General features: G+C 36.6%; 2 protein-coding genes across 2 annotated transcripts; one reads left to right on the plus strand and one right to left on the minus strand.

The window, feature by feature from the left end:
- Positions 1-359: 359 nt before the first annotated feature.
- LOC140784377 (ureidoglycolate hydrolase) lies at positions 360-6869 on the minus strand. Its single transcript, XM_073131761.1, has 12 exons — positions 6551-6869; positions 6247-6332; positions 5038-5112; positions 4675-4803; positions 3598-3684; positions 3231-3433; positions 3055-3157; positions 2401-2492; positions 1717-1779; positions 1190-1430; positions 1014-1054; positions 360-701 (listed from the first exon to the last, which is right to left on the minus strand). Exons 1-12 carry the CDS (start codon positions 6746-6748, stop codon positions 604-606), a joined length of 1416 nt encoding a protein of 471 aa, XP_072987862.1. The 5' UTR covers positions 6749-6869; the 3' UTR covers positions 360-603.
- Positions 6870-8522: 1653 nt separating this feature from the next.
- On the plus strand, positions 8523-13546 carry LOC140784765 (uncharacterized). Its single transcript, XM_073132307.1, has 6 exons — positions 8523-9124; positions 9824-9983; positions 10242-10418; positions 10504-10587; positions 11655-11736; positions 12875-13546. Exons 1-6 carry the CDS (start codon positions 8730-8732, stop codon positions 13312-13314), a joined length of 1338 nt encoding a protein of 445 aa, XP_072988408.1. The 5' UTR covers positions 8523-8729; the 3' UTR covers positions 13315-13546.
- The last annotated feature ends 414 nt before the right edge of the window (positions 13547-13960 follow it).

The raw sequence follows: 13960 nt of genomic DNA on the forward strand, positions 1-13960 counted from the left end.
CAGCTCAGATACATGCAAAGCTTAATTTTGGACCACTCTTATTTCAGTGATCTGTTAGCTGATCGTAAAACCTGAGATCTTCACTCTTATCGCTCAGAAAATGCACAACTTTTCATACTATCATGTTTGTATACAGTTTACTGTCCGTAAGAAAAGAAATAGGAGCGAGTTATTTATGAAGCTTCATGATCTTTCGAGTCGCTCAGTGCGAAGTAACATGACCACATCTGAATTCCTCCAGAGCAGATGCAGATACTACCTGTATAGATTATTCTGTTTGTCATACCATGCATATCATTTTGTGTGATTCATTCTGCATGACATATAACAATAAATAATATGCAATGTATAAATCTGAGTTTTGGTCTGAAGATTACTTGCAAAGATGAAATCAGTATGCAGAAGAGTTGCAGCTACACATGTGAACATTACTTTGTGACCATGCCATGTACATCTTTTCCGGTGGTGTGAATTTACATACTACCTGAATAGGGTTCAGTCTGATGATTTTAACACCAGATATGGCAAAAGGTCCCAGATAATTAAATAGCATACTTCCTCTGATCTAATGTAGACACTTCCTGTAAGCTTCATGATGTGTACTCAGGCTAGCGATAATTTAGCTAGCGTTAGAGCTAATACCTTGACCCCATTAGCTATGTCTTCCATAGACGCATACTCTTCAGGCTTATGACTGTAACCTGCAAGTCAAAGTAATACAGGTAAGAGTAGGATATTCGGTGGAAAGATGCACCTAATGAGCACTCTATTTTTTGAATGAGCTAAAATCTTCAATGCACTACTGCTCAACTACTTGTACAAGAAATTATCAATATTTTCCTTTTCTGCCTTATGCCAGACCCATTTGTAATTTACAGAATCACTTTCGGTAGATAAGTAGTTGCATTTTCTGTTTCAGAGTAGTCCTAGATTAAGCATATCAAGCAACTCCTCTCCATAGGAGGTTCCTAATAACATGGATGATAATTCAAACTGGAAAAGATGGAACAAACCTTTGTAACAAGGAATAAAGATCATTCCTATTGGAGATATCCTGCAGATAGACATGGTTAGAAAGTTAACCTTTTGCAAGCATATGGGGTAAATCACAAGAAACGCTATATTGGATGTGTTCATTAAAGAGCCACTCATTCAAATAGAATCATACTTAAAAGAAATATTGTTTTACCTGGCCATGAAGAGTGAATCGTGGTACGCTCTACTTATCATTCGCTTGTGCCCAAGGTTCAACTGTTGCGCAGCAATTTCTATTGTATCAATGATTAATTTCTCAGACAGAGCAGGTGGATCCTGATTGATGATCTTGAATTCTGATAGCTTAACTCTGCGATTCGTTGATATTTTAATTGCAGTCTGATGAATTTTTTCAATAACGCCATTCCTTCTCTTTTCATCAATGTCTCGTGTATCTGTACATAACATCAGGACAGTTTCCTCGGCCACATTAGCAAATAGCAGCAGAGTTACATTCCTTCAGCCATAGCACCGAAGTGTGAAACAGAAGACATATATTGAATATTTGAATGTACATTGCAAATTATAGAAATGATAAACCAAACATAGAGGTCCGGGGAAAACAGAAACTTTGTAGCTAACCTACTTAAAATATAGTCAGAAGATGCCATTGAGGTTAATAAATGAAAATTTAATAGCTAGCAGATAACAAGATCTTTTTTGAAAGAAGAGGGACTTTACCAATTTCCAAATGTGCTTTACTTGGTATGCTATTGATTGCTCCTGGATGAAGTTCCAAAATACCTTGAAAGCAAAACAAATTAGTGAAAGAAAAATCCATAGATAAAGTCTCCACAACAAAATGATTTGTGTAAAAAGAGGAAATGAACTATAGACCTTATATAAATATTTTACATTTTAGCAATGATTTGATTATTCAAGTTGAAGATGCAACCATCAAACTTATCAGAAACAAGTAACAAACTGCCGAAAAAAATGGGCTTGTTGTCTCCAGCTATACATGAAGTAAACAAAGTATAACTCATTCTGTGCGTAATAAATGCAACCTGTTATAATCTTAAATTCTTAATACAAGCATCTGAACTCCTGAATTTTGGTTGATACAAAGTTTAAGATGTATAGAAAGTGATTACTATATAGATGTCATATAATGTTTATCAGAACATTAGATGCTGCCTATTTTTCCAACCACTTGATGCGGGTAGAGGTTCCAAAATGTAAGCATATTTATATTTTTAAATATTTTTAATATAAATTATAGTCAATTGTATAGATCTTCTATTGCCTTTGATTCAAAGTGAATAATGTAAAAATTAAGGTTTAGTCCAAGCATTAACATAAAGCCTTAAGACAGAAGTATTGGTGATGACGCAGGATACATAAACTAATTTTCAATGCACATACCTACTGTACCAACAGTATCCATTGATCCAGATTCAATGACATGTTTCTCGACTGCCAATGCCAACTCTGCTGCTGCCAATCCTGCATCATTTCTGTTGAACATCTATTACAAGGTTGCTGTGTAAAGCAATTTCCACCATAAAAGAACTAACATAACATTCTTATGATCATAAGCTTCTGAAGTAAAGAGAGAACTAAAAATCAGCAATTCATTCTTGTTTGGATGATAATAGATAGAAGTCTATTTACTGAACTGCAAGGATTTTAGTGCCGCCGGCACAAACCGGTAGAAAGAGTAAAGGGCATTTTTCCAATTGAACACTGCCTGAGGAATTAGGGTAAAGCATATAGTTTGAATAGCTTTCAATAGTGTTGCAACCAAAAGAAACAGAAGAGGATGAAGAAACAAGATATGACTGCATACTAGGACTGGGACTCGAGTATTGCATCTATTTCGTAAATAAACAAGACTTGCCTGGATGCAACCGCATTAATTATCTACTTTTGAATGATGTTGAGGACTTTCATCACACACTGTATAATTTACAAGCATTTCAACACCCTTAAGAGATGAGTAGTTTTTTGACTTGACCTTAACTTCATACAGAATTTCACCATAAAATGACCAGAAGAAAGAACAGCGTAGAAGCAAACCTTACTGGCATAAGGACTGCTCCAGCATGGCCCCCATTGCCTTCAAATTCTACCTTGATGCTAGCAGGAGCAGCAATGGCAGAAACAATGCCAATAGGAACACCTGAGTGATAAGTTAGAATCAATTGAATTGTTAAATTTACACCAAAAGGGATATGATCATTAAAACACCTAACCTTCTTCTTCCAGAATGGGCCCCTGCTCTATGTGCAATTCTAGAAAACCAAAATAACTTCCATTCTTCAGAAACACATTTGGCAAGTCTTCTGGATGAATGTTATAGCCAGCAAATTTGGCAGCATCAAAAAATGATATATCTTGTCCATCAACTGCTTCCCTAAGGGAATTAGCTAGCACTTCACTCCCTGCCAATAAGCGGCTGCACATTATGAAGCATAGTAAGAAAAGGATTGGTGCATTGCTACAAATTATCAATGTTTATGCCCCAATTTATGAATGTTCAAGCCATCAATTAAAAAGTTCACACAGTAAGTATGTACAACATGCTGAATGGAGGACATATTCCCAGGTAGAAGGCCAGACCTTCCCAAGCAGCTAATTCCAAAACGTGTCGGCTCCTCAGATGTGAACATAATTACCTCCAAGGGTCTCCTTGGCTGGAAACCAGATCTGTGAAGTAGTCCATATGAATAGTATATAAGCTGCACTTATTCTAGAAGAAACAGAAATTGTCGCCAATGTGAGTTGGCACTTAAAGATTTTGATATCGAACATTCTGAAATGCATGTATATTTCAGAGAAAAGAAAATGGTTAGGAAAGTAGCATGATTGTTGCCAATCCATGAGCAATGAGAAGTCCTAATTGGCACTACATCAGTGAAATATACTATGGTCAGATAGGCCACATTTTTTCCTCAGTTCATACTCATGACGCAGTCAGATTCCATATATGCAGGAAGTATGATCAAAACAAGTACAAAACTATGTGCAACAATTCCAAAGATGCCCATTTAAGCTCATGTTGCTCATGGTATATTTATACCTTCACAAGTGATTAATCTGCTCTTTGACCTATTGCAGTTATTTCTGTATTGTTTTGCACGGAATTTATGATTCATTTCCAGTAAAAGCTTGCAGAAAAGCAAAATCACTGCCATAATATGATGATCTGAGTTTGGTGTTGCATCAAAGATGCAAATTTGAGATTGGTTCTTTGTTGGTTCACATATGATCCAGACAAATAAATCCAGAACTCGTTGTCAACAAATATACCCATGTAGAATCAGCTAGTAACCTTGGTTAAAAGAATACAACACCAGCCTATCATGACTGAAGAACACAAAGGTCATATAGTCAGAATTTAGAGGTTCATCTGCATAATGGGTAAAGGCTAATGACCTTCTACATTCCAATTTCATAAAGTTGATTAGTGAATACTATCAGTGCAATGTGTTCATCTACAATGCCACGCATGACTTAGAAAGTTCGGCCAAACCAGTATTTGGCAAGGCTTGGACCTGGTGCAGCCTGAATTTGCCCCCAAGACCGACATGATATCTATCAGCCTATGTATATTGGTGATGACATATAAAGCCTACAATACTTATATTTAGCTTTCTGCTATCAATGTCAAAATAAATAACTAGGCAAGTTGCACACCTTTTCAGCACTTTGATTGCTTCAAGAGCACCCAAAACGCCAACAACCCCATCATATTTTCCTGAAAATGGAATTGCATCTATGTGAGAACCAGTGGCAACAGCAGGAAGCCCTATCTCAGAACCATCCCTGAAGAAAAAGGTGAAAATTCATATCATGAGAAAAGAAATTCAAATGCATAACAAGCATAAGGAATACCAATACTCAGGAAGTGGGCATAATCAAGTAAGTCAAAAGCGTGATGTACATACTATGAGGTTATCCATCATCGTAGCTGGCAGTTTGAATGTTAAAGTATGACTACCACATAAAAATACATGATAAATAAGCAAAAGATTTAAAGGGTTGCAACTTTCAACTCACCATCGACCAAATATGTTACCTACAGCATCCTCACGAACAGCAAGGCCTACTTGATCCATAAGTCCTTTTATATACCTGCAAAGAAAGTTTAAAGTAGTTTTGGTAAGACAAAAGTGACAAAATGTTGAGTAACCAAGATATTAATTTTTTATTTTAAGTATGTCAACATGTCAACATGCTTAAAGGATAATATTAGGGTACTTGCAGTAGTGAAATGGCTAGGATGAAGATATCATATACTTAGACAACCAGTAGAGAGATGGGAATGTTAAAAGCCATGAAATTCGGCATTTTGTGGACTGCAAAAAAATTCTTTCCTGCATGATGGCATTTATCTGTAAACTAGGATATCTATAATTTCATCTTTCCCCTCCACTAAGCAGGCATACAGCCATTTCTGCTTCCAAAGCTTAACTTTTTTATACTACATAGTTTGAATGGTTCCAGCAGTTGAGGAAATGGTGTAGCATGCAGCATGCTGATATGAAGGTATTGAACAACAATTTATGAGAACAGTGTACATGGGATTAGAACTCAATTGCTGCATTACAGTGGGATGATGGTTATTGAAGCAAAGAACTGGCACGACTGATGTGAGGTGAGATGCAGCATAACGACATTAAGGGAGAGCAATTCTTGCCACTGAGAAAAAGTGGAGCTTAACAGCTAGAATGAGATAAAGGAAAGAGAAAAGTGGAGCTTAACAGCTAGAATGAAATAAAGGACAGAGAAAAATTTGCAGCATTGTGTTGTGGAATGAGCATAAGCCGATGATGACCAGACGCAGCAAAGAATTGAGCAAGCAGAATATGGATGAGAATTTGGAAAGAACATAATGAGTTTGCCAAGCTAAAAAGGGGAGTGTAATTCTAACTTTGAAAACAGTATACACGGGTAACCGTGTACCGTGAGAAAATGATTACCTCTCTTTTTCTCCTTTACAGAAATCCATTAGTCCCGATTGTTTAGACCTAGATCAATATGCTCACAGACTTCCATAATTTCATGAATACGTCCTTGCCATGGGACAAGCATGTATTGTAAGGAAATGAGATTACCAGTTATGTTTCCATCATCTAACTCAGCCTACTATTTTTCAAAATCAAAGTTAAGAACTTTATACTAGTAAGGATATTAAGATGAAAGCTTTAAAGACCAAACCAGATGCCGTCAAATTAAAAAAAAAAAAACAGAAGTGCTCGTAATTACCTTCGAGCTAACACATCCTTCTCGCTGTACAGAACACGAGTCACAGATGGAGCAGGAGAATCCGAAAAGGTTGACAGCTCATCTATCTGGAGAACACCCAAAACCAAAACGAACCCACTTCAGATTATCCTCAAATTTCTTCAAAACCAAACATAGAATCCAAAAAGGACAAATATTGAGGCCTAATCAAAAGTTCCCAACAGCCATAACCCCCCAATAAACTTTAAGATTCCGATATAAAAATCACATTTCTATACATAAATAAAGCGAAATAGATCCATTCTTCTCCATTGCCTTCCCTTACCTGCTTCTGCAACCCCTCCATGTCGACAGAAAGGGAGGAAGAAGAGAGAGAAAGAAACGGGCTGTGGGTCTCAGTTGGGTATCCGGAGAACTCCTCCATGGTCTTCCTCGTCGGGTCTTCATATATTGTCGCCAAGACTCGTGCGGAAAGGAAGGAGAAGAGTAGAAAAGAGAGAAAAGGAGAGAGTTTTGAGGCCATTCTGATGGGCTGCTTAGATCGGTAATAGCTCTTGTGTTATCGAGGGAAGGCGACAGTGATTCTGGCCACTGATAAGAGTTCTTATTCTATTACGAGATTTTGGGTAGTGGTGGAATAAAACGTGGGAATGACGTTGGAATAAGACTTTTATATCGGAGATAAAGTTTCTCCATTCTATCCATTGGATATGATTTCGAGAATAAACTTATTCTCACGGATAAATCTACATATAATTTTATTTAGACACCACGAATTATTACTATTTTTGTTACTTACGCTCCTTAAAATTTCTTATATTCATATATACCTCTTAAACTATAAAAAAAAAAAATAGTTATACGAATCTCTAAATTAAAAAATATATATATAGTAATAGATCATGAGTCTAAGTGAAATTATTGTATAAATCTATTAGAATTACACTTGCAATTGTTGGATTTTTATCTTAACAAAGTTTATTTTAAATATATTTTTAATCATCGAGTCATCCTAGGCTTTCTTTCCCACTTCAAATTTATTTACAAGACCCGGATTATTTAATTTATTTTGTTAAAAACTTTAGTAGTTGCCACTCAATTAAAAATTCAAGGGAGTATAGTGACATTTTAAAAATAATTAGGAGAGCAAAGTAATTTTCATCTAATTCTCGCCACACAGGAGCGTGGCTAAATTCAAATTATCTAATATTATATGCGCCTGAATCATGCTAATTTATATATAAATCTTAATATTTAGATTCTTATAATAAATGAGTTGCATTAGGTAGTGGTAATTTCGGATTCAAATCGAAACTCCAATAGAAATATAATGTCATTTTAGTCCATAGACAATGAATATATAGTTTAATACTTAAATTATGTAAATAAAAGTTTTAAATTACTCTAATTCATACCGTATAAATAATTTATAATCCCTCGAAAAATAAAGTTCTTATACCTATTATATTTACTTAATATATTGGGTGCATATATTTTTGGGTGAGATTATTAAAATATTATGCTCCAGTTTTATACCATTAAACTATGATAATTGAATGTCAAAAGTTATAACTTCAAAATAAAATTATTATATCCTTTTTATAATATAATAGTTATTTGTGGGGAATTCAAATTCGTCTATTATTATTTGATTAAATTTAAATTAATTTGAATCGTATGTAAGATAGATATTACAATTAAACCATTCATTTAGAATCCGATTCAAATCAAAATCCAACAAAACTAAATAGATATAAATCCAATCTTTAACTCTCTTAATTTCTTGATCTTAATTGACTTAAAATTTCAAGGTTGGTGATGCATAGTGATAGTGGCGCGGTCGAGACGCCATTGGCTCCACTGTTTGCCTTTTGTCTTAATAATCCTCCAAAATCTTTTCTGCTTCTATGTGAATAAATGCCAATAAATACCTCGATACAAGTACAAATTAATGATCAGAGAACAATGCTATTATCATATTAATGTCATTCAAATAAGCCTCCCATTGGATTAAAGGTTGAAGAAGAAGAAGAAGAAGAAGAAGAAGAAGTCTTGAATATAATTAATGCCAATAGTTTAATCTCCACAGGAGTAATAATAGTTCCACACACCAACAAAGTCAATAGTATTTAGTTCCAACTAAATTATGCGAATCTTAATACTATTCACAACTCCCATCACCGGCCGGTCAACTCACCGCCCAGTGCCTCTCCAGTGACTCTATGCTCGTCGGCCAATCCCCTATCGCCACGTCGGCTTCGCTCGCGGTGAAGCCGGATTGTGAGATTTATCCAACTATCCAGAACGTAATCCGTGCTATTACTCGCGCTAATAGGAGAATATCTCTCCTCCCTCTTCGTCGTCTCTTATATTAATCCCGCGTTAATAAGAAAGTTTCTCCTCTTATTTTTTATTTTTATTTTTTTTATTTATGTTTTTCCCGTCGCTCTCCTCCGACGAGATCCTGCGCATAGATTTGGCGTCGCCATTAGGGTTTATTTGAAATGGGGGAAGTCTACGCGGATTTCTTGGATTTCGTGCGGCGGCCGGCGGTGGTGGAGATGGCGATCGACGTGCTGCTGTGCGCGGTGCCGATCTGGGTGGCGGTGATGATAGGGCTGGCGATCGGGTGGTCGTGGCGGCCGAGGTGGACGGGGTTGGTGTTCCTGGGGTTTAGGAGCAAGATGAGGTTCCTGTGGACGGCGGCGCCCCCGGGGTTGGGGGCGAGGCGGCTGTGGTTCGCGTTCACGGCGCTGTCGGCGTTCTCCGTTTGCAGGAGGCTGTGGTCGAGATTTAAGGGGAAGGGAGGGGAGGAGTCGGCGGCGGCAAGGGAGGGAGGAGCAGAGGAGTCGCCAGCGTCGCATTCGCCGCCGGTGGATGGAGGTGGCGGGAGTTCGAGGTAGATATGCCTGCGATTTTTCGAGGTTTTCTTTTTATCTGTGGATGTTTTAATTTATAATTGTTTGGTTTGGACAATTTTATGATTTGGTATTTGCTTTCTAGTTATATTGTTTGGGCCGTGCGAAGAATTGTGGCTTGTTAGTTTGAGTTGGGAAAAGATTAGGTCTTGATGCGATGCTTCATGTCCATACAATATGCTTACAGATTACGTAAGCATGGAAGAGGATTTTGTTCTATCTGGTTTATGCATCAATTTGACGAGCTTGACTTGTTGGGTTTAGTTTATCTATTCGATAATCATATGATTGGCTATCAATGCTGCACTTTCTTCTTGCGTTTTGGCTAATGCTGGAATATTTCTCGAGACTTACGAGATTTAGTTGTTAAGCCAGGAAGGGAATTTAGAAGACTAGCCATACTTCGGAAATTACTAGATGATTCATTAGTGAGATTAGTCAAACTTAAGAGTAAAGCTGTGAAATGAATGGTTCTGGTGTAGTGGAAATGATTGTTTTCCTGGAAAGATGGGGTAGAAGTGACTGAAGGTAAGGCTGTCGAGAACTGTCAAAATCCAAAAGATGATCCATTGAGGCTTCTTCTTGCTAATTAATTTATTGGTTGATATTTTCTTATGAAATTCAGATTGTCTTATGTTATAAGAAGTCCCATTTTATATGACAACGATTTCCACTTACAGTAATGGAACTCTTGAGGGAGAGAATGATGTTGTTACTGGGAAAGACCTAGAGCACCTATTGTATCTTTTGGATGGTAAAGTTGGAGATGGAGCTTGGCAGCATCAGATGGAACGCACAACCCATAACATGCTGTACCAAGCTTGGCGTCATGAGCCTGAGGTTTGTACTTATTATGGTTGTATTTCGATGTATCTTCTTAATATCTTAACTTTATGTTTTTTTATTCATATCTTTTCTATTTCGATGAGAATCTGGGTCATTTTTGCTTTCTACGTTTCTTCTTGCCAAATGCTGTGGCTATGATTCTGAGAGGAGAGAACTGTTGTTTTGTTTGTTGATCCTAATAACTTTTCATCAACACATTTCAAACTGAACAGAGTATTGTTTATGATGAACTTATGATCTTTTTGTTCACAGGTGGGTCCCATAATTTATCGTAGTAGAACAGTTTTTGAGGATGCAACTCCTGAATTGGTTAGAGATTTCTTTTGGGATGATGATTTTCGGCTCAAATGGGATGCCATGCTTGTATACTTCAAAATTTTGGAGGAATTCCCTGAGAATGGAGCTATGATTGTCCACTGGATAAAGAAGGTATAATTAAGTGGCAAGTACATTACTATAAATTTGTACTAGTTTCTCATTGACAACCTAAACATTTTCCTTTTTCAATTTTCAGTTTCCATTCTTCTGCAGTGATCGGGAATATATAATTGGTCGACGGATATGGGAGTCTGGAAAGACTTACTATTGTGTGACGAAGGTATCATAGATTCACAAAATGATATTTAAAAAAATAATAATTCTGTTTTCTTTAATTATCCTTAGTTAATAGATAATGCTTGTTTGTTATTGGGCTTACTTTGTTGTTTGCCTACTACGATCTGTATTTAAGAATGGACATGCTCAAAGCTTAAGATATTGAAATGGAGCATGCCACATCCTTTTGGAAATCTTCAAATCATTTTGTCTGGAAACAGCATTGCAAAGTACAGTATGACATTATCTTTATTTCACTGCCATCTTTTGCACTAATTAGATTGTAATGGTACTTGACTCCTGACAGAAATAGAATAATCAAGTAAGTACATTAGCAAAATTATCTTATATACCTAATTCCTTGTATTGTTTGACTGAGATCAGTAATAACTAGTAAAAATCTACAGTGCTGATGACGTATAATCATCTCATGAAAATAGTTAATTCACTGGTAGTAGCATGAGATGGACTGTACAAGAGTTACATATCAAAGTGAACTCCATGTCATTTATCACTGTAATGGGTTATTCAGATCACACAGATTTTTCAGGAAGTTGGAAAGCAAATTGTTGCAACATTGGTTTGCTCTATATGGCTGAATTTTGGTTTTGCGTTGATGTAAAATTGTTGATCGAGATCTCTGTATGCTTGTCCTGTTGGCCTGGACATAGCAGAAATTTGGCCTCATCAATTTGAACTGACCTTTTCCTCTGGGATACCCTATGTACTCATCGATTGGTGGAAGTTCAGCCAGCAGATATGTTTTTGAGATTCCTTTGGGTGCTGCTTTGCCAGTAAACTTGTTCGTTGATATGTTTTCACCATTACATGCTACTTAAATTGTGACTTATTTGTCAATGTTAGAGTTATGAGATCCTAAATTTTAGTAGAACTGTGCTAGATTTCAGGGGATAAAGTAAAGTTAAGTTGATCCTTTTGTTTACAAAGATGAAGATCTACTAGAATTTCCAAATTACTTAATTGCTGCCAAATCTTTCTCTGATTATGATGATCCATTATCCAACTGTATTTTTTTTTATGTTTATGACTCAAAAACATGCTAATCTGCAGGGAGTTCCTTATCCATCTCTGCGTAAGAATGAAAAGCCGAGACGAGTAGAATTATACTTCTCAAGTTGGCGCATCAGAGCTGGTATGTTAACCTCTACCGGCTGATATTTTCATTAAATAAAAGTTAGTTACTTTTAAATTGATGCCATTTAGGAAGAAGTTTTTAATATTCCGGTGTCAGATAATGGCAGTTAATAATGTAAATAGGAGTAATAATGGAACCATGTGTTCCCAATTCATGGGTTTAGATATATTAAAATGCATGTATTTAGTTATAAAGAGATAAGAACTCTTGCCATTCCAGGATACCAAAATGGGCTCTTGGTGTTACCCTAACTGCAGTATGTCCTACCTCCCTTCCTCCTGACCAGCCCTTCCATTCTCACCATCCTCAGTCCACTCCCAACTTAAAGCCCATATCCTTGGTCCTTGTCTCCCCCCTGGTTGAGGTAACCCCAGGTTGGGGACACCCCAAACCGAATTTTTGTCAACTCGCCGTTGCATCTTTTTCTGACTATCAGCTTTGGCGCCTCTTACTCAAATATCCCTGGTCATATTTAGATAATTGGTTGGATTGAAGCTGGCTATTATCCATCGGTTTTCCTACTTGTGACAATTTAGAATCATCTACATTGGATCAATCATTGAAGAGTGTTATCTGATGCTTTTGCTTGAGATTTCCTTGATATAGGTAATAAAGTTCTGCCATATTCTTGTAAATATTTTGATATGCTAATGCAAGTGAAACTAGTATTTTCTCTTGACAATGTTCTTATCAAGTTTGCTGTTACTTCCTGTTTTGGTCATTTGTTATGACTCTTTATTTTATTCCAGAAAGAGTAAATTGAAGGCTTGACATCATATTAACTGGTTTTCACATAATGCTGTAGCAATCAATAACTGTAGCCTGGACTTTATTATATTGAAAACACTCCAGTACACTGAACTTTGTTGACCTTCGTTCTTCACCATTCACCAGTATGTTGCCTAACTTTGTTTGGATTTTACTGCTTAGTTTGGATTTTAAACTGATTCCATAGATTTGATCTACTTAGTGATCCAACCAAACAATCACTCTGATGGAGAAAATTTGGATCACTACGGTGTTGTCTGCCTACGTTAAGATTGGATCCTATGTTTCAATTATTAAATTCATGTATTTTGCTCAAACTTAGAATTGTCTAATAAACCCTGTTCTTGCTTTTCATCACTTACTGCAGTGGAATCGCAGAAGCAAGACGGACAACTCTCTGCATGTGAAGTAACCCTAGTTCATTACGAGGACATGGGCATCCCTAAGGATGTCGCAAAGGTTGGTGTTCGTCATGGGATGTGGGGAGCAGTCAAGAAATTGCAATCTGGCATGAGAGCATATCAACTCAAGAGAAAAACGGAGAATACACTGTCCCGGAGTGCTCTTATGGCACAGATCACTATGAAGGTACCAACTGATGGAACTCTCAATCTCTTAGACCCAGAACCATCCAGTGCAGAAGAAGCAACCACTGAGGAAGATGAGCGAAAGGTGGTAGAACATCCAGGAGTTGATTGGAGATGGGTTGTACTAGGTGGGACAGTTGCTGTTGTTTGTGGTCTTCATACTGGTCTTATTGGAAAGGCCCTCTTATTTGGAGCAGCCAGAAGAATTGCGAGGAAATGACAATATTTCCAAGTTTTTGAGACGGAGAAAAAGGGGGAAAAAAAAATCTGGTTGTTCTTTTGTATGTTGATGTGTTATAAATGAAGAATCCAAGTCATATATGTATTCTTATAATCAAGACTATATACTTTCTCTACTTTGGGATCCATTGAAACAATGCTGTATTGATATCATCTATACTATCTTTTACAACGAATGACATGAGTATATGATATCTGACCGAATTTTTCAAGCCCTCGGACAATTATATTGGTCATTTTATGCTCTTTTATGTTGTGACCATGAAATTTTTCTCCTGGTGGTGGCAAAGTTGATGGTGATAGCTCAATAGAATAGGCATAGATTCCCAAATGAATCTAATATCAACTTCTTTCCTTCCTTTTATTTTTCTCTTTCAGAGGGCTACTTAAGTATGAAGATTAATTTTATTACTCTACCATATATTATTTATAAATATACTGACCATGTCATGCATATGTATAATCTTTTTCTAATAGGAACAAAGCTTGGGTACTGTCTTTGCATAATCCTTTATTCAACTCTTTTAACATTCCTTACTAACTTATGGACTAAAATAAAGTTCACCCACACACAACTTATTCACCAGTCCCATTAGGCTATTACCAGTAACCAATATTAATCCATG

Source organism: Typha latifolia, chromosome 3, assembly GCF_019914945.1.
Source record: "Typha latifolia isolate L0001 chromosome 3, TyphaL0001v2, whole genome shotgun sequence".
Lineage (NCBI taxonomy): Eukaryota > Viridiplantae > Streptophyta > Magnoliopsida > Poales > Typhaceae > Typha > Typha latifolia.

Bases quoted from the DNA above. Each gene is read 5' to 3' on its own strand.
- LOC140784377 (XM_073131761.1), bottom strand. From the start codon at position 6,748: ATGGCCTCAAAACTCTCTCCTTTTCTCTCTTTTCTACTCTTCTCCTTC. The intron at 3,158-3,230 runs GTTAGGTGTTTT...CTTATCACTCAG, and splicing joins GCCCATTCTGGAAGAAGAAG to GTGTTCCTATTGGCATTGTT. The intron at 702-1,013 runs GTTTGTTCCATC...TTTGACTTGCAG, and splicing joins CTTTATTCCTTGTTACAAAG to GTTACAGTCATAAGCCTGAA.
- LOC140784765 (XM_073132307.1), top strand. From the start codon at position 8,730: ATGGGGGAAGTCTACGCGGATTTCTTGGATTTCGTGCGGCGGCCGGCG. The intron at 9,125-9,823 runs GTAGATATGCCT...TTCCACTTACAG, and splicing joins GGAGGTGGCGGGAGTTCGAG to TAATGGAACTCTTGAGGGAG. The intron at 9,984-10,241 runs GTTTGTACTTAT...TTTTGTTCACAG, and splicing joins CTTGGCGTCATGAGCCTGAG to GTGGGTCCCATAATTTATCG.